Source organism: Cryptotermes secundus, unplaced genomic scaffold (assembly GCF_002891405.2).
Source record: "Cryptotermes secundus unplaced genomic scaffold, Csec_1.0 scaffold1224, whole genome shotgun sequence".
NCBI lineage: Eukaryota > Metazoa > Arthropoda > Insecta > Blattodea > Kalotermitidae > Cryptotermes > Cryptotermes secundus.
This window is the reverse complement of record NW_019731289.1, coordinates 112,129-133,798: the sequence shown is the minus strand read 5'-3', so window position 1 is coordinate 133,798 and position 21,670 is coordinate 112,129. Positions and strand designations below refer to the sequence as shown.

The 21,670-nt window shown below is 36.5% G+C and overlaps 1 protein-coding gene across 7 annotated transcripts in view; it reads left to right on the top strand.

Moving 5' to 3' along the window:
- LOC111866966 (ATP-binding cassette sub-family B member 7, mitochondrial) overlaps nt 1-21,670 on the top strand; it is a 44,541-nt gene that overhangs the window by 19,623 nt on the left and 3,248 nt on the right. For all 7 annotated transcript variants that reach the window (XM_023856361.2, XM_023856359.2, XM_023856360.1 and 4 more), the window contains 10 exons: nt 598-808; nt 2,417-2,583; nt 3,365-3,466; nt 8,462-8,638; nt 9,947-10,121; nt 15,273-15,430; nt 16,502-16,665; nt 17,950-18,079; nt 19,847-19,990; nt 21,466-21,597. In XM_023856361.2, the coding sequence (XP_023712129.1) occupies nt 598-808; nt 2,417-2,583; nt 3,365-3,466; nt 8,462-8,638; nt 9,947-10,121; nt 15,273-15,430; nt 16,502-16,665; nt 17,950-18,079; nt 19,847-19,990; nt 21,466-21,597 (1,560 nt within the window). The remainder of the gene's footprint in view (nt 1-597; nt 809-2,416; nt 2,584-3,364; nt 3,467-8,461; nt 8,639-9,946; nt 10,122-15,272; nt 15,431-16,501; nt 16,666-17,949; nt 18,080-19,846; nt 19,991-21,465; nt 21,598-21,670) is intronic.

The window sequence follows — 21,670 nt, the reverse complement described above, 5'->3', positions numbered from 1 at the left end:
AACCGATGCACGTGAATGAAACTTTGTGTGACGGTAGAGGGAAGTCCAAGGGTCAATGCCCTACCCTCCTCTTCGTCAATGACATGGCCGGAAATGAGTCATAAAAGTAATCCGGGTTCTTTATTGCCACACCTTGTATGTATCTGCCTTCATTATCAGTGATTGATCTGATGAGTGACATGGCCATGTATTTATGATGAATGGCCACCAACATGCTGAAACAAGGGATGACCATCAAAAAGCAGTGAAGTGAAGGACCAATGACAGCTAGCATGTTGGAGTGTCCAGGCTAACCTCCATGGATTGTGACTGTCCTGACTCTGCCTACAGTTAACCTGATGGTCTTTGCTGCAACAGGGTTTTGTTTAAAGCCTGATTGCTAGCTGTTCATTTGGTCATCCACACAGATAACCGAGAGCTTACTCTGCAGGTATAAATATGATGTGCAGCCGTGTCACTCATCCCATCAACCTTTATGTTGGAGACAGACACAGTCTCTGAAATGCTGAATATTAACTCCATCTTTACATGGCTGAGCACATGTGAGAAGACTTCCTCACATGTAATTATGAAAGCACAAAATCATATGTTATATAGGATGATGCAGCTATACGAAAACGTGTATGTGTTGCTCTTGGTCTCCTGGCTGGAGCCAAGATGTTGAGTGTGGCTGTCCCCTTCACATTTAAATATGCTCTGGATCATCTAAACCAGGCATTACCACCGACAGCCAGTGGAGAAGCTTACCTGAATATGGCATCTGCACCTGACACCGTTATGACTGTAGCAGCAACTATGCTTATTGGCTGTAAGTTAAATTTATAAAGAGAGACACAGATAAATAAAGTGCTTCTAGTCATCATAGGTACTGAAATATATAACTGAGTGTTCATTGTTAAGAAATTTGATGAAGTATTTTATTTTTAGTTTTCTGTTAAAATATAAAAGTATTTTACTGATAATTTTTATATTAATAATCTTGTGTTTGTGTGTACATTTTCAAGGTTTCCAAAATATTTAGACTTGAATTATCTGACTCCATGGAGCAGAATCGTTTTTTGGAAGTTAATAGTCACATGTAGATAAGAAGTTTGCCACTTTCATGGAACTCAAAGGTTGGTTACCACTGTTACCATTGGATCCTGTCCTGAGCCTGATGAATCCAGTCCACACACTCATTTCATGTTTCTTAAGATTCATTGCCAGTATTATTCTCTGATGCATGTAAACACTTATGCAGTAAGAATTTAATGTCAGGTAAACCTTGGACCTGATAGAGAGCTTCATAATTTGAGCGTTTCACCACATATTTTTAGGGTGATCAAACCAAGGGGTATGAGATGGGTGGGACATGTAATGTGAATGAGAAACATGGTAGATATATACAAAACTGTGGTGTGAAAATTTGATACAAACAGACATAGACTTAGCTGGGAAGATAATATTGAAATGCATGACAGTGAAGTAGTAGTGGCGATGTGAATTAGATTGATATGGTTCAGAACAGGATCTGGTGGCAAACTTTTGCGAACACAGCAATGAACCTTTGATTTCCGTAAAAGTAGAAAACATCTAGATTGGTTGAGGAACTATTAGTATTCAAGAAGGGCTGTGTTCCATGAAGTTAATTTGGCCAAGAATCATTCAGAAGCTTAGTGCTGCATATCTTATCTGTATTTGGTTGGTCCTCTGAATCTTTAATGGGTTGTGGGCTAATGATTTCCATGTCTTTCCGCAGTCCCCCCAGACATGTTCTAGGATAGTATCATGAATGCTTTGTTCTTCAGTGTATGTCCTTTGCAATTATTGTGGCACTCAATAACTCCTTAATCAGTATGTATTATATTTGCTGCAATAAATCACTCCTAATTAAATGTTTCACAGTGTGATACATATTGCTTCTGCCAGATTGGTAAATGAACGAATGAATGTATAAGGGGTCGGCCTTCTCAGCCCTTACACCGTGACCTGCAGTGGTCTATTGTGCTTCCCCTTTTGATTATCCCCTCAGCAATCATGCGCTTTGAATGAAGCATTGGATTTTATACGTGGGGGTGTCGAAATAGTCACTTGTTTCCATAAAATATTGATGCAAATGACATAATCTTAAGTGAGGTAAGGCCTCACATTCACACAAGATATGTATGGCTGTTTCATTTTCTTCTTGACACCCCTCACAAGTGGGACTGTCACTTAGTCCCAGTTTGAAGAGGTGTCCTTTAAGGTGACAGTGTCCTGTGAGTAGTCCCACCACCCTTCGTAGCTGGTTCCTGTATAACTTCAACAGTTCCTTCACTCTTTTAGCAGAGGATCCTCGTATGAGTTCCTTTGCTTGCCTGAGTCCAGTCAAGGATCCCCAGTATTTCTTGTCAGATTGGTATAAGCGTTATACATAATGTTATTGAATTTCTTGTAGATGGCATTGCACGTGCTGGTGCTGCAGCTTTCAATGAATTGAGGAATGCAGTGTTTGCCAAAGTTGCACAGCATTCAATTCGACGTATTGCACGTAATGTGTTTTTGCATCTTCACAATTTGGATTTGGCTTTTCACTTGAGCCGACAAACTGGAGCTCTTTCAAAGGTTTGCTGCTATTGTAAATAATGTCACTTGGCCATCGACTTACGACCATAAAAAAAAATAAATAAAAGATGATTAAAGTGTAAAAGTTTTTAAAAATAAATTATAAAGATGATAAAAAGATTAGAAAGGTTAAGAAATACTGTTAATAAATATATGGCTGACATTCGACCAGATCGACTTATGACCTGTCAGTCAGAACGGAAGTGGGTCTTAAGTCGACAACTAAGTTTATTTGGAAATATGGGTCACATATAGACCTGCGCATTCACACTTAATGATGCCATAATATGTGGGTGAACTACCCATCATGGCAAAACAGTCAGTGAAAATGTCAGTTTTATGACAGATGGAAAGTGTTTCTTCTAATACTACAGACAAAAGACCTAGATTTTTTAAAAATTTATGACAGGGTTTAACCACGAGGTGATTAGTTTGGATATCATCTTTGCCCAGACATATGTTGTTATGAAATATACTTCAGGCAATCAAAAATGGCCAACTTAATCATGTTAAAAATAGTAAGATTGTCCAAAGATATTTTGAGATAACTGGTGTTAAAATATTGAATTTTTAGGAAACTTCCCTTAAAATTTAATGTAGTAAGGAATTTTGAAGTTATGGCAAGTTAAAATGTAGAAGTAGAAATAGAATACAGAAGAAATCATAGTGAATTATGAGGATAGGACTTGAATGTCTGTTAGCACTATTCAGTTTCCAGTATTATATTAATTTATAAAGATATTCATTTTTTGTTATGTTGTATTTATTGTAATGTTTCTAGACTATTGACAGGGGAAGTCGTGGCATTAATTTTGTACTGTCAGCTATGGTGTTCAACATAGTCCCAACAGTGTTTGAGTTGGCACTTGTCAGTACTATCCTGGTAAGTTTCTTGAAGTTTTGCACTTATTACAAAATTTCATGCCCTTACAATGTATTTACCAGTAGATGAATACTTTAGTTATAACACTATGGGTAACAAGAAAATGCTTCCACTTTTTGGGAGTCAGTTACCATCATCATCTTCAAAGTACAAAAAGAAGAAAGTTGGAAAGTTGGAAAAAGACAAAATTACATTGTTCACTAATGACTATTAATCAGACTGGAAGTTTCAACACCACTGATAACAAAACTCCAGCATTGTGTATAAACTTGAGTCAATCCATGCAGCTCCTCAAACTCCATTTCACCATCTTAATGTTATCCTCTCTTATTTTTCTTGGTCTTGGATGTGGTTCATATTCCTAGAGGCTTTCCTTCCAAAATTTCCTATGAATTTCTTGTCTTCTTCATCTGACCCCACACAGCCTATCACAACATCCTTTATTTTACCACCTGAACAGTACTTGATTACTTGCATGAATTATGAAGCTCATTAAGTAATATCCTATACTGTCCACTTATACACTGCGTTCAATCAAGGAGGAAACCTGGCTACAGCCCTGACTGGGCCCAAAATTCCTCGCAGATTGCTGCTGTAACTGCCAATAGCAGAATAAGTCATTAGTGCTGATGAAGGCATGCCTTCGGGTGGTGTGATGTCACTGCAGTTGAGTCACATTAATAGTCAGTCTGTGTTAGAGATGTCAGTAGGCAGTCAACATTTATACTGAAATGAAGTTCACTACTGAACAGCACGTGTTTATTGTTGAAACTTTTTGCAAGAGAAAAAACTGATAGAAAATGTATCCATAAGTTTTGTCCTAAATATCCTGATTCACCAGTTCCCACAAAGTTGTATGTATCCAAGCTTGTGAAAAAGTGGCAGGCCACAGGTTCAGTGTGTGACGTAAGGAAGCAATTGAAGAGGATTGTGCTGACTGAAGAAAGAGTTCGGGATATTGAGGCATGACTACAGATCAGTCCTCGAAAATCACTAAGGCGCTTAGCACAGGAAACCAGTGTTTCCCTAGGATCTGCTTTCACAGCCACAAAATTAATCAAATTTTACCCATATAAAATAACAGTTCTGCAGGAGCTGAAACAACCAGATTATGCAGCAGTAATTTGTGTTTGCAGCTGGCGCTGTAAATGTGCATGATGGAATTGTGGATCCACAACTGTTCATGATTGATGATGCGTGGTTTCATGTTAGTGGTCATTTCAGTGCACAAAATGTAAGAATATGGAGCGATGAAAATTCTCATGCTATACAGCAAGTGCCATTACATAGTGAAAAGGTGGGAGTGTGGTGTGTTGTAAGTCTGCAGCGAATCATTGGCCCCTTATTTTTCCACGAAAACGTGAACTCTGACCACTACATTAATGGTATCTGAATCTATTCTTCATACAGCTGACTGTCGAAGAAAGACAATATGGGTTTTTCTAGCAAGACAGCATTACAGCACATATGGCTCATGCATCCATGGTCGCAATACGGGAAGTGTTTGAAGACAGAATAATCAGCAGGGGGACTGTGTCCTCCCAGATCTCCAGATATCAATTTTTGCGACTCTTTATCTTTGGGGAAACCTAAAGGTAAAAGTCTACAAGAATAATCCTCGAACCACTGAAACTCTGCAGAATGAAACAACATGCATAATTAGTTCATTTACCATGGACCAACTTCAGAAAGTGTCGCATAATTTATTTATGCAATGTGAGGCATGTTTGCATGCAGAAGGGGGTCACTTCCGACTCCTGTTATAAAGCACTGTAAGTTTGTGTTATCATTTTACAGTATTCCTATAAATGTATGCATGTACAGAAACTGATGTGAAGGAATCTGCGACATAACTGCACTCTCGCTAGTGGGAAGGGCACAGTAGTCGCGGAGAAATGATCCATCCACTCTATGCTAGTGAGGGTGTGTGTTTATGAGCTCTAATGACTAAATCGGCTATCAGGAGTTACAGCAGCAATCTGTGAGGAATGTTGTTCCTGTTAGCGCTGTAGCTAGGTTTCCTCGATGATTGAACATTCTATATCTTTCCTCCTATATGCAAATATCTTCCTAAGCATTTTCTGTTTTTCCCACAAAGAGTCCATATTGCATGACCATATAAAACAGCTGGTAAAAATTGTTGCATGGTATCTTGATCTCAAGTATTCTAGACAGTATTCTGACAACAAAAAGATATCTACATTGCAAAAGAAAATTGTTAGAATTGTGATGGGTTCCATATCTCATAATTCTTATAGAGATGTGTTTAAGAGAGCTTAACTCTTCCATGTGAATATGTAAGATGTATGCATTGATAACACAAGACACAAACACTATCTTCATAAACCAACTGCTAACCTCTCATGCTTTCAGCAAAGTGCATATTAAGCTGGTATCAGAATTTTCAGTAATCTCTCATCTGATCTCAAAAGTCTTGTTAATGAAAAGGCATGATTTAAAATAACATTAAAATGATACTTAAACACGCACTCATTCTACTCTGCTGATGAATACTTATTGTCTAAAAAATGAGTCATAAATTTAAAGACTGTGTAAATAGCATAAGTTGACAGTATTTATGTATATATGCGGATGTATTTTTGAATAGTCTTCTGTGTAACCACTTTGTTTTCTTGGGTTTCCTTATGTGGACACTTCAGTTGTACACTACATATATTATTGTATGTGTCGCGTTCAGGTTCTAAGGTCTCTGTTTTTTTTTCTCACACAATAATCATGCAAAAAATTTGAAACTTCTCTCACTTTTCAATGTAATCTCCCTGCAGCCATACACATTTTTCACAACTTTGATGCCATGATTCCATGGCCACTGCGAATGCTTCTGTACGAGTCTGTTTTGACCACTGGAAAATTGCTGATGCAATAGCGACATGACTGGTGAATGTGCGACCACGGAGAGTGTCTTTCATCGTTGGGAAAAGTCAAAAATCGCTAGGAGCCAGGTCAGGTGAGTAGGTAGCATGAGAAACCACTTCAAGGTTGTTTTCACGAAGAAACTGCTGTGTCGCGTACGCCCGATGTGCTGGTGCATTGTCATGGTGAAAGAGCACACATCCAGCCTTCTCTGACCGTTTTTCTCGCAGTGCTGGAAGGAGCCTGTTCTTCAAAACATCTTGGTAGGATGAACCTGTCACTGTAGTGCCCTTTGGAACGCAATGAGTAAGGATTATGCCATCGCTGTCCCAAAACATGGCCACCATCATTTTTTTCAGCACTGGCGCTTACTCAAAATTTTTTTTTGTGGTGGTGTCTGTGTGCTTCCATAGAGCTGACTGGTGCTTCATTTTAGGATTGAAAAACGGCATCCATGTCTCATCAAGTGTCACAATTGATGAAAGAAAGTCCCATTCATATCTTCATCACGTGTCAACATTGCCTGGCAAATTGCCATGCGCGCAGTCTTGTGGTAGTCCGTCAGCATTCGTGGCACCCACCTGGAGGACACTTTCCGCATTCGCAGGTCTTCATGTAGGATTGTGTGCACAGATCCCATGGAAATGACAACTTTGGAGGTGATGTTTTCCACACTCAATTGGCGATCCTGCAAAACAACTTTCTCAACTCACTCGACCATGTTGTCAGACCAGCTGGTACGAGGCCAAGATTGTTTTTGTTCGTTGTCACATGACCTTCGGCCTTCTTTGAATTGTTGTGCCCACGAACGCACATTTTTCACATTCATGACACCATCACCACATGTCTCACCCAACTGGCGGTGAATTTCAATGGGTGTTGCACCACACAAGTGGAAAAAACAAATGATTACTCGCTGTTCTTGTAACGAAAACGTCACCATTTTAGGTATCAAAAACACTACTCACTTTTGCCACCACCACTAGAGTTCTGTGTGCCGTACAGTGCTGCCATCTCTGTCACACATTCACAAAGAGTGCACACATATTTTAAACTAAACCGCATATGTCTATCTGCTCCCAGTCCTGAGAAAGAAAATCGGAGACCTTAGAACTTGAACGCCCCTCCTATTTATGTGGCATATTCCACATCCTACAGTCATTTTGACTAACTTTGTACCCAGGAAATGCAATGTAATTTAATGTATTATAATATAATATAGTATAGTAATAATGATTATAAGTTCCAGAGACAGTAAGTACAACCAGTATTTCAATTTATTATTCTAATTTTATCATGACCTTGAGTTATTTTCTTATTTTTGTTCCCAAATGCTTAAATCTTGAGACTTTGTCTAATTATATACAGCATTACCTATAGTTTATTATGACTTTCAGATTTTGGTTTCACAACATGCTCATGTATTTATTTGTGATTTATTTAACAATGCATTCAGTTGATTATATGGCATCAAATAATAAGATATTTAGTGAATAATATGTATGTGGAAGGAAATGGTTGTGGTCTAATTTAAGGAACCAATCCATTTTCTGGGGGTTGCTGAGGAAACTGACAACAAGTGTTGGTTAGGATCACTGGGGCAAGATTTGTATCTAGAATCTTTGAATATGTAGCAGGAACACTAAGCACTCAGCCACAATATTCAGCATTATACACATATATATGAGCTTTATTTGTTTATTTCCAAACCAGCTTCTTTGCTAGGCTGCAAAAAGATTCTGCCTTATTCTGTATTTATGCTTTCACCGAACAAATTAATGTCATTAACATGTACAAGTTCTTGATTTAGACTTTTCAGTTTCATTACAGAGATACCTATTAGTTTGTCATTGTGTCTTACAGATAGTTCTCAGCCAATTAAATGTAATGATTTTAGTCAGTTATAAAAGTCTGGTTCTGTACCAATGTAAAAAATATGCTCTGCTTCATATGTATGGGGAGAATACTAATGTAATTGTCTACAACATGACAAAACTAGCACATTTTGAGAAAGTTTATATTTATACCCTGCATATGATTACTGAATCGAATGCTCTTTTTTTCTTATCTTATGGAATTTTGTTTCTTTGCGACATTATTGCTGCTATTTTGTTCCCCTAGGGCGTGAAGTGTGGTGCAGCCTTTGCGGGAGTATCGTTGGGTTGTGTTGGTGTATATGCAGCATTTACTCTTGCCATTACACAGTGGAGGACAAAGTTCCGAGTTATTATGAACAAGGCTGAGAATGAAGCAGGAAACAAAGCAGTGGATTCACTTATTAACTATGAAACTGTCAAGGTAAGTAATATGCCAGGTCTAAAGGCTTCTGATGATGGTGTGTAACGGTAAACATGACTTACCTCAGTCACTGTGTCATTATTATGGACCTAATTGCATAGGGACCTTATCTTCCATACTCCGGATGACAGAAACAGATTCAGTGTCTGAAACATTGTGTTTAAAAAAATGCAAGGTGATGGAAATTTAGTTTCCACAGTGCAGATTTTAAAGGGTTCTGACAGTGGCACTTAACACTCAGGGTTACTGGGTTTTTGGAATTTGTCCATTGTTTGTGTTGTTTTTTCTAGAATACCAGACAATGGGCAAAATCCAAAAACCCAGTAATCCTGATAGTGGTCATGTTTATAACTAATAGCATTTTCATTTTGTTTGTCAGTATCGATAGGAAATACACATGTAGGAAGGAGCATTTTGTAGAAACAAGGCTCTTTGGACTTGAAAGGTGAAGATAATATATTTTGTTTTATCATTAACTATTATTGGTAAGGAGATGCATGCAGACAGATGTGTCTGCTTGAATTTTTCTGCATTTTTTGAAACTTAAAATGGTCTTACCATGGAATTGTACTAAAAAACAGTTTTTCTCAACAATGGTAGCTATTACAGCCACCTCTTCAGCTGCCATACTTAAATTACAGTGCTCATGTCACTTTTAAAGAACTCACTGAAGTCATTTTTATGAAACATTTAAGTGGATGATGACATTTTGCTTGAGCAAGCCAGTATATTCAAATCTTCATTCCTCTTGAGCCCTCTACATTGTCTGTGTGGATCCAAGTAACAGTGCTCAGACTGTGACACCAGTTATACCTGGTAAGGATGGGTCTTTACCAAATGTTGTTGAGCCATTCTAGTTTTGGTTTAGTTTGATTCATTTAGGGTCACTTTACTTAAGCAGCTATGTAGACATTTTAATTGCAGTTCTTTTAATCACAAACTTCTGTACCATCACTTAATATAAACATAGAGTATTATGGAAGAACCATGATAGCTCAGTCACTAAAGTGATCGGCTGCTACCAACAGATGGCCAGGGTTTGATACCCATCACAGGCATTGACGTTTTTCACTTCATTATGCCCACTTCATCTGTAGGGCACAACCAGCTTCTGATCCAATCAGGTAAAGGCAGCCAGAGTATGAAGCTGACTGCTCACCTTGATCTAGGACTAAGCTTTGCCTCAGATCCATCCTTTATGTCTTGGTCCTTGGGCACAGATATTATTTTATTTTCTGAACTGAATAAGTGAAATGCTTTAGGGTAATTAATGGTTCATCATATTAAAAACTACTGTCTTCTTTGTAGTATTTCAACAATGAAAAGTATGAAGCAGATCGCTATGATAGTTCTTTGAAGAAATATGAAGCAGCCTCATTGAAGACTAGCACAAGCCTTGCATTGCTCAACTTTGGACAGAATGCAATCTTTAGTGGTGCTTTGAGCTTGATCATGGTTCTAGCAGCCAAGCAAATTGTGCAAGGTAATTCTTCTCTGATTTAGTTTGAGCTTCTCGACACTCTGGGCCTCTAGTAAACACAAAAATGAAAGTACACGACTTATTTAAAGTTGTTGCCTGTAGAATAATTTGGTCATGTTATTAAGCCATGTATACACATTTTATTTTGTCTTCTCAAAATACATACACAAAATCAGTTTAAAGGTTTCAAAATAAGGCCACAAAAATATCACAGAACCTCCTGTGTTGTCTATTAAACCCGTTATCAAGCAAATAAAGCATTATGCTTTTTTTCCGACAATATTTCACAGCCACTGATGCAGCTCATCTTACCTGAATGCATAGATGTTCAACACCCATATTACCAGATTAATTCCTTATCAGATAGAAAACACAATTCTTTCATTCTTAGATGTGTTTATAAACCTGCAGAGTGCCTGTTACTTTGGCTGAGTTCATACATTTTTACAGGTGAGACAGCTCGAGAACTAATGGACAGACTTTCATGAAATTTGTTATTGAAGAATTTTACTAACATTTATTGGCAATTTCAGTTTACATTCAGATTGTCCAATTTTAATGACTGTATCACAAAAATTCTACACGTGTTTCTCTACATTTCCCAAATGCAAGTCACAAAATATTTATCAGAGAGAAAAATATTTTGAACAGAAGTTGTAGACAAAAATGAAAAACACTTTTTATGTCCAGTGCACTTTTTGAGAAGGTACAGTTTTCAACATAATTGAACAATAGGCATGCTATATGTACATTTCCAAACTGCAATCAACAGTGGCATCCTAAACACAATTGCAATTAAAAGGGGGGAGGAAGTGTTTATTGAAATTGGAGTGCGTTGAAATCAGTTTATTTTATTCTTTTAATGTGGTAATGAACCTTTGGGTTCCATAAAATGCTGGGGAATATTATGTAGTGTAGCCCCAGTATGAAGGACAATGAGGTGTTTATTTAATTGCCTTGCATTTTTACCAAGAAACCAAATATATGAAACCCACACCTGAATTAAAATGTATGCAGTAGTTGAGTGTTACTCCTTTCATAATGTTTCAGCTACTATGCATTTTGATATTGGTAAGGATAGCAACCAAGGCTTGTTCAGCTAGATCCCAGGTACAGTGCCAATGGGTGCCTTCAGTCTTAGGATGAAAACATTAAATTATGTCGGATTAATGGTAATCATATTGTCATGTGGTAGAGTGTGTGACTGTAGACAGGGTTTGGGTTGGTAATCGGATTTATTGGACACTTTTAACATGCAGCTCATGCCTACACTTTACAAATCACTGTTACACACATACTAGTGTTCTCCATAATGGTCTTCACTGCACTGCTTGGTAGCAGCTTCCAACCTTGTAGCATCCTTGGCTTCTTTGTCCAATGGCTCCTGCCCTCACTGGCTGGCACCTTTCAGCAACAGCTTCTGAGCTGAACTAATGGGCTTCCAACTGCCAAACTCACAATGCACAACCAACTCTTTATGTAGCCTTGGCACAGACCGCATAGAAAACCCTCTCTCAACAGTCCTTTTGTTGTTGCATCACATAGCTATCACACAGACTGTGTACAGAACACCACTTTCCAGGTACTCCATTGTTGCATGTTATGAATCTGTTGCCTAGCAACAAGTGTGTTTGCAGAGATGTTCCCTAGCAGTGGCTGTGTCTGCTGGCTTCACATTTCTTGCCTTGAGCAAATATGCCACAATATGAAGACAGGAATAGAGCCAACTCCCAAAATGTAGTGCATGTCAAATACTGTATTACTTCAAATATATGATGCCCTCGAATTTAAGATGCATCCAGTTTTGGAATGTGGGTTTTAGGAAAAAATTAGAAAGTGCATATTCCTCAAATTTAAGATGCATCTCAATTTTTCTATGGGGAAAAAACGTGTAAAATGAGCGTACTGTATTCTAAGTAATACAGTATATCTCAGACAATGGACAGTGTCCAACATAATACTGATACTCCCTGTCTATAACTTCTTTGGTGGTGGGTCATCATCAAACAGTTATATTTCATTTCATTTCATTTCCTTGTAAAATTCCGTCAATCCAATCTAGGCTACAAATAAGCCGGACAGATATAGAACCAGTCACAGACAAGTAACTAAAATACACATGCTGTGAAAATAAGCTTAGGTCAGATCAAACAATAAACCAAACTGTTCATCTTCCTACTTTAACATTAAACATAACTACATCTTAAATTTAATATTGTAAAAAATCATCATAACAAAAGGAAGATGATAACATAGTTATGCCAAAATAAAGCACCTATGATGTATAAAACCTTAAAAATTCACATTAAAATTAATAATTACTATTAAGAAATCCTTCAGTGAATAAAAAGAATTCAATATAAGGTAGTTTTTTAGAGTATTTTTAAATTGTTTCTTATTATCAGACAATTTTTTATGCAAGGTGGTAAGCGAATAAATGCCTTTATACCTATATAATCACCATTTTTATGGATAGACAACCTTGGTTGTGAAGGGTAAAAATTATTTTTACCTCTGGTGTTGATATATAACTCTGAATTTGTTTTAAATAAGGAGATACTATCAATTACAAAAATTAGGAATCCCTATTTCTGGAATTTGTAACAATTCTTATGGCCTTCTTTTGTAGTTTAAATATATTGATACTATAAGGGGAATTCCCCCAGAAGATTATACCATATGACATAGCTGCATGAAAATAAGAATAGTAAATCATCCTTAGAGATTCATGGGACACAAAGGGTCTTAAAGATTTAATAGCATAACGTGCTTTGCTTAATTTAACTATAAGTCCATCAGTATGATGCTTCCATGACAAGGAGCTATCAACAGTAATACCTAAAAACCGAGTATTTGTATTGTTAATAATATATTTATTATTATAACATATCTAATTGAATTGTTTGGCCATTAGTGGTTCTAAATTGTATATACTGAGTTTTATTATAATTTAATGACAACAAATTGATATTAAACCACTCAATCAACTGTCTGAAAGAGGAAATAATATCTTTTTTTTTTTTAATTTACTAAATTAGGATTACTAACAGTATTGCTGTTATCATCAGCAAACATGACTAGCTTAGAGTTATAATTAACTACTTTAGGTAGGTCATTTATGTACAAAAGAAAAAGCATTGGTCCAAGTATAGATCCTTGGGGCACTCCGTGTTTAATCTTTCCCCATTCTGAAGAAGTATAAGAATGTGTTAATTTATCAGCAATGAGGACTCGCTGATACCTATCACTGAGATACAGTTTGATTAGAGCATATGCATTGCCTACAATTCCATAGAATTTCAGTTTCTTCATGAATAAATCGTGATTAATGCAATCAAAGGCTTTCTTGAGGTCACAGAAATACCTCCCACAAGTTCCTTGTTATTTAAGGCCTGTAAAATATCACTTAGAAGTTTAAACGTTGCCTTTCCTGTTGAGGAATTGCTTCTAAACCCAAACTGTTCACTAGATAATATAGCATTAAGTATTACATGTTTTTTTTTTCCCCCTGTGGCGCTACAGCCCCAATTTGGGCCTAGGCCTACCTCCATGAAACTCTCCGTTTCACTTCGGTTTACTAGATCTTGTACGGTAGGACTCCTTGGGCGAGTGATCAGCTCGTCGCAAATTACATGTTTAGAAAGTCTTATATATATCATCTTTTCACAAATTTTAGAAGAGGAAGTTAGTAATGATATAGGCCTATAATCTTTTATATATTTATTGTCACCTTTTTAAAATAATGGCTTAACCACAAAATATTTTAATCATGTAGGGAATGAACCAGATAAAATTGACCTATTACAAATATAATTCAAAGGAGCGATGATAAATGGAGAACTTATTTTAAGATAAATTATTGTATCATCATTAGAATGTTACTAGCTTCTGTTTTCAAAATGCAGTAACAAAATCACCATATCAGAGATCTTGTTGAACACAGGACTTTTTGCCTGTAAGGTTGCCTGCTCAAGGTACAGAGTATATCCTCAGACATGTTTTAGACAGTTATAATGAATTGACCTTTGTTACAAATCCTTTGAGAAATATTATGAATCTGTATGTATTGTGTCATGGAATTTCAGTTTGAGGGTAGAGGATTCGTATATACATTAACCATAATTTATATTTCATACTCTAACTATATTAAATAATTAAATAATCATTTGTAACATAGCAGTTTTAGTCATGCAAGAGGTGCATCTTATTTCACATTACATGTATGTATAAAATGAAGTAGGAATTTCAAATTGTACCTTAACTTAAATGGAACATGGTGAAGTATGAGTTCTATAAATGAATGTAAGCATTTTTGGAATAGTTAATTCCTCAAACTGGACATTATTTTGTGCATGGATACACACCGAAACAGTAATATTTTCCTTTCTTCTCTTTTGTCAATTGAAACTAGGTGTATAATAGCCAGTACCCACCAGAGACACTGTGGAGTATATTAAATTATATTTATACCACATGAATTTTATATCACTGCCGACTTAAAAAGTGAAAATCACTAGAAATGTAGAAATCTGCTACAATGTGAAATAGCTTTCATGGTACAAGCAGTGCCAACCATTATAAGGAACACTATCATAACTTTCTTTTAAAATTCACAAAAGTACTGTGCAACTAACACCTTACTGGTTGACAGTCACCCTTGAAGGATATTGCTGAGTAAAACTAAAATTAGGTATGTTTCAGTTAAGTTTTGCCAAACAAAAGACAGTTGGCACTGTGGAAGTAGACCTGCTATACTCATAGACATAGTTTAGCTGCTTGTCAGTAAATTGAGGAAGTATTAACAGGAATACAAAGATCATGTAATGCTCTGTATGTTTATATGCATGGATTACATTATGTTGTTGGTGGTCATGTGTATGGGTGTCTCATCTCCTGGCCTGAGAATTTATTACGAATAATTGAAAATTTCTGAAGTTCAGTGATATTTATGGTAAAGTTTGAGTTTGAATTAACAGAACAGCTTTCTTGGTTTTTTGGGTTCTAGAAGAGTGTTTGAAATGTTAGAAATAAATGTAAGAAGTTGGAAGAGTAACCCTTGTTCTGTTTCTCTTGTGATTAAGTACCGTGGAATGAAAAGCTGATGGCAGTTTGGAATTTTCTGTGTTTATATTTCTGACATTTACATTTCTGCAGGAAATATGACAGTTGGAGACTTAGTTATGGTGAATGGCTTACTGTTCCAATTGTCGGTGCCTCTTGGGTTCCTTGGATCAGTTTACCGAGAGGTTCGACAAGCTCTGATTGACATGCAGACCATGTTTACTCTGATGTCCATGGATACAAAAATCAAGGTTGGAGTGATCTATCTTATTATTCTAGCCCAGTAGTCTGGACTTTTGATATGTGCAAAACTTGTAGAGTATAATCTTGTGATACAAATAAATTATGTTAGATGTGTTCTAAGAAATATGCTTAAAAGCGAGCAGTTAATCTCATTGTGCATATCTGTATGTGTGTCCACAAGTAACAGTGTCCAAACCCCTGACAATTTTTTAACAAATTCAGTGTGGTTTATATACACTAAATTTTATGAAGCCCTTCTTATTCTCATTCATTTTAATGGTTGCTTTACTTCTAGACACAGATGAACATTTATATATATATTTTGAGATCTGTGGTAAATTCTGATGACACTTGAGTTGTAGGACTTCAGTTTTATGAATTAATGTGTGTTAATTTTGTCTGCTTTAATTCATTTTGAGAGGAATTTTGCATAAGAGCCAAATTGAACATTTTGGCATGTTTTGATGAAACTTTGCATGTGATGCTTGCTTCATTTAGGTATCATTTAATTTGTTATGAGATATCACAAATTCTTCCAAGACCATCTCATTTTATGAACAGTAAAAGATACATATTTTGTTTATCTTATAATGAAGATCTCCATGTGATGTGAAATAGTACAGTCACACATGCTGTATCCTCTTCATAAAAACCTTCATTGTGAGCTAAAAATTGTCCCCAAATTTGATTATGTTCATTGAATTTTTAAGTGTTTTCTTTTTAACATGGTCATTGATGTTTGTCTCTTTTCAACTTCTAGATTTGCTCTGTTTATGTTACATAGCAAGAAAATGTAGAAATGCCATAAATGTTCAGTTAGAAATGTAATGAGATTTTTTATTCTGTTGAACCAATAAAAAGAAGTTTTATTCCAATTATTGAGTTTTCAGTGTATCCATTGTCCTGTTTTTTTATTTAAAACATGTTTTGGAAACAGAATCAAGTCTCTGAAACATTGTGTTTTGAGTAAAAAGCAGGATGACAGATAGTGTCCAGAAACTCAATAATTGTGTTACTACGTATACTATCATCATAAACTTTTAAGAAGTTTAATTGTTTAATACTGTCTTTTTCTGCAGAACAGATATGATGCTGTGCCACTAAGTATCACTCCAGAAACAACCACAATTACTTTCCGCAATGTAAAGTTTGAGTATGTTGCTGGGAAGCCAGTACTTGATAGCCTTTCATTCACCATCCCAGCTGGCAAGAAAATTGCTATTGTCGGTGGATCAGGTTCAGGGTAGGTTTGTCATAATTCACATTTATAACTTTAGGTAATTTTGTCAGCATTAAAGGGATATCTTTGGAATCATGCATATTTTGTGTCTTTGTCTGTTCCCAACTACATTTTGAATTCATTCTTAAGTTTTCATGAAACTTCATATGAAGGTCCATGCTGCTGGAGGAAATATTAGCATTATATTTTTTAATATTTTCTGGCTGTGTGTTGCATTATTGCAGCAGCACATGTTTAGTTGAGCTGGCAGAGGGACAGCCGTTGTTTGCATAGCCACTTAGCAGTGGCTGTTGTATAGTCGCTTATTTCATTGTCAGTGCCTAGCAACAGGTCTGTATGCCACAGTATGATAGTTGTTTGAATGAAACCCATCCGTATGTTTGGTGACTCTGAAGAGAGAATGCTAACGGGCTGTAGATTCAGGTTGAATGCCCTCTGGGGCATGCAGTAGTATAGTTGGTTGAGGCACTATGCTACAAGCCAGAAGGTCACGGGTTCAAGTCCTGATGAGGTCATTGGATTTTTTTTCAATTGACCTAATCCTTCCAGCCGCACTATGGCCCTGGGGTCGACTCAGCCTGTAACAGAAATGAGTACCAGGCATTAGTTAAATAATTTTCCTGGGGAGTAAAGCGGGGCTGGCGCTTGTAAGGCTGACAACCTTACCGCCATCTTTGAGCAGATTGTCTAGATAATGTGGGACTCTCAACATTTCACAACCCTATGGGCCTTCACAGCCTGTTACAGGGATAGCTTTACTTTTTTTTATTTTGTTCCTCTAGTGGCTCATTCAAGATGTTGTTAACTTTGGCGTGAGGGTAAAAAGAGTGCAGAATTCATCTCAATAGTTATGGCAGTACTGTCTCATTTACATGACCTTTAAAGAAATTCTTGGCCCACCACAGAATTCCTCTGTTTCCCTACTCTTCCTGTTCCATAAATTGGAAAGGACTCGAAAAGGTAAGAGATTTGTGGAAGTTGCAGAAATCATACAAAGTTTGATTAAAAAATTAAATATCCATAAAGGAAGATTATTATGCATTCTTCACAACTGGCAGGAATACTGGAATTACTGTGTGCAGTCAGAGGGAAGGGGGTAAATTTTATCAATTGTTTTACTTTTAATTTTGTCCAGAAACTTGTTTGATCAGACAATATATATATATATATGATGTCTGATCAAATGTATATGAATCGTTGCAGGATTGTTTCACGTTCATAAATATCCAACTTGAATTTTTGAGTTTAATAAAGTGCACATTAATATGTTTTATTTATGTATTTCAGAAAATCGTCAATAATCCGTCTCCTTTATCGGTTCTTTGAGCCACAAGATGGAGAAATTCTTGTTGGAAATCAAAATATCAATAGTGTTGAGCTGGAAAGTCTAAGGAGAGCTATTGCTATTGTACCTCAGGTAATTTATTGTCCTATCAGTAATTCCTCATGCAGATATATTGGCTGCATAACAGTTAATGCAGTTCCCATTTCAACTTGGTACCCCCCCCCCCCAATCTGAACCAAACTTGGGATGAAGCCGCTTTTATTAAATATGTTGAGATATCTAAGTTCATGAAGTGGAGTCCTTAAGAAGCTAATAGTTGCTTATGTCATCACCCTTGCCATTCATGAAACCTAAAGGTCTAAAGCATGCACTCACTCAGAAGCTGGGATTGTGGGTTCGAATCTCACTCAGGGCATGGATGTATAGTGTGTGTATGTATGTATGCACATGGGTGTGTGTGTGTGTGGGGGAGGGCACGTGTGCATTTTTCTGTGTTTGTGTACTGGTAGTGGCCTTGCGACAAGCTGATCACCTGCTCAAGGAGTTCTACCGAATGTCTTATGATCTAGTAAACCAAAGTGAAATGGAGAGTTTCATGGAGGTAGGCAAAGGCCCAAATTGTGGCTGTAGTGCCAAAGAAGAAAAACCAAAATAGTGCAATTTCAATGGAGAACTAGTGACTCAGAGAGCATGGCTTTATTTTAAACAGGATCCAATTTTACAAGTTACTGCTAAAATTGAGCTGTTCTTAATACAAGATATATATAACATGCTAGAACAAAGGTTAGCAAACTGTTACCCCTACCAGTTTTGCTCTGATTCACAGAGCTAGTGTGAGAACTTTGTAATATTTACTGTTCCGTTTATTTTCAAATAAAAAGTTGCCCGGTTAAATTGTAAAGTTGAATGGTTAATGTAACGTAAACTGTAGTGAATGTGGTTGAATGCAAATCGAGTGTAGAAGTAGCAAATTTTTTATCTCCAGGCAGCAGTATCTTACTGTGAATGTGCAAGCAGCACCTTTACATGATTTATGGTACATTAGTACATGTGGTGGCATCTAGTTTTCCTTTGTTACAATCCACATGTAGTTGAAATTCAGATATCAGAGAGTCCACAGTCAGTAGTGAACAGAGAATAGGTGCAGTGTCATGCTATTGCAGTGGTGCTTTTGTTTATGATGAGCAAGATTTTCAGCTCTTCGTAGTCAATTCAGTATAGTAAGTGGTTCAGAAATATTTCTTGAATGTGATGAAATAGCATAAATAATCTGTACTTAATAAATATAAATAGTTGTTATAAAATGAGTGAATGAAAGCAACAGAAATTGGACATTGAGTCCTTAGTGTTTAACAAATGGAAAGAACAGTAATTTTTCACAGATGTAATATCCATTACTGTGTCCTAGATACGTACTTGAGCATGGATGTTAGCATGTCATTTGTAATTATTTGGCCAGGTATGTCTGTCAAGTGTAAACTATGTATTTTTATAATCCTGATGACTGATATTATGGAGTAACAACCATTTTCATGATGAGCACACTATCTTCGGGGATATAATGTCACGTAGTCTGTTGAAAGTCGAATGATGTTTCAGAGGAATATATCTTCTCCATCTTCAGGGTTGAAGAATAAGCCGATAATAGTTAATCATCATTGACTTGATGACTGAACCTTTCATGTATAAATGTATATTCTTGAAACATTATCTAATCACAGTATAAGACAGAATCCTGATTAGACTTAGGTTCATGGAGGAAGGCCTCACATTCCTGAGATGGCCATGGTAACATACAAGTGTTTAAGAAATTATGTTTTGTACATGAGTTCTCATATCTTGGAAGCTTCAAAATATCTCTTGGCTGCACAACATTTAATAAGTCTTTTCTGTCTTCAGGACTCTGTGTTGTTCCATGACACCATATTCTATAACTTGCACTATGGTAACCTGTTGAAAAGTGTGGAGGATGTATATGCAGCAACTAAAATGGCAGAACTTCATGACTCAATCCAACAATGGCCCCAGGGTTACCAGACACCGGTAGGATTTACAGTTCAAGTAGTCTAGGCAGGTTCTGACTATTTGTACACCTGTGCTGGAGGTTAAAATTTTTTTCAAAAATTGTTTTATTTGAAATATTGGCTTGCTGACTTTGTTTACAGTCATCTCTATTAAATTTTGTCTAAAATATCTTTTCAAGATGCATCATACCTTGAGTAGGAAACCTTACAGTGGAGAAGTTTTTTGTGTTCAGTGAAGTCTCCAATACATTGCTCCTAGGGATCATAATTTATAGGCTGCACAATTTAATACTAATCTTCAGAGAAATATTAACATGTGAGTATTCATACTTGTAGGTAATGTTGGTACTGATCATGTGCTGTGTTAAAGATGTTTCTGACAAAGTTTTGTATGAGAATGAACCTCTTCTCTAAAACCCAGAACAAAGAATTCCTACTCAGGTTCTGTAATGTTGGTGCATCAACTATATAGAGATTCTGCAATATGTAATGTACCATATCCAGTTTTGAGTAATGGCAATGTAAAAGTCATATTTCTTTTCATGTAATATATTGTGACATGCTGCCTAAAAGCCCGACTATGGAGCATATTTCAGCATTTGTTGCTGGTCAACAGATATCATTTCCTAGACAGCAGAAAAGGATACAGGACTGGAATTCTAACGGTGAATTTCCATGGTTACAACAAACTATTTGAAGCGTTATATGACAATGGGGAAACCAAACTGTTGAGAAAGGTGTTCCATAAGCATTCTGCAAAAGACCTATTTAAGGGTGTTAAATGTACCAGACAATTAGTTTAGTTCTGGAAGTTGCTGAGAACAACTCAGTTTGGTTTCGACTATAGCAAAAGCAGTAATTATAACAGTGTTGTAAGAAACGTCTGATGGCATTATAAGTGGATGATAATTCTGCTTGGAAGTGTAGAGGAGGTTGGCCAATAAATATTCACAAAATCTGAGGCCTGCATGAATTTGTCTTGTTACATAGGCAACACGCAACAATGTTATAATATTTGTGTGAGGGTGATGGGGGAAGTTATCAAGATAAAAGCCCTGAACTGGTTTCAAACTACATATCTTCTATATGCAAACAGGGCACAGTAATTATATGCTGACCAGTTTGAGTTGATGCCCTGTTGTGCCCCTCCACTGTGGTAACGACAGGCCTTCTGATGTGTTGTGGCTAGCACACAGTAAATATTTCTGTGACATAAGCGGCTCTTCCTTTGCAGAGGATTGCTAGTGAATTACTGGAATGTAGATATTTGGTAACCAGTACTACACACTCCATTTGAACACTTTGCTGGGAAGTAGTTTTTTCTTCCCTTTTATCCATTTCTTGGTCCCTGCATTTCAAGGAGGTTTTAAAACAAGTCAGTTAACTACAGTCTAATTTTACTAAAAAAGATTAATTATAAACTGTTTCATTGATACATAATTTGGTCCCTTTATCAGGACACATTTGTCTTCTAATAGATTTTAATGTCATCAGGTTGGTGAACGTGGTTTGAAATTGTCTGGCGGAGAGAAACAGAGAGTAGCAATTGCTCGAGCAATTTTGAAAGGATCTCCCATTCTTGTATTTGATGAAGCTACATCCTCTCTTGATTCAATCACTGAACATGTAAGTACATTGATTCTAGTGACATAACAGCACAGTTTGCTGGATGCAAATATACATACTTCAGAAGAAGGTA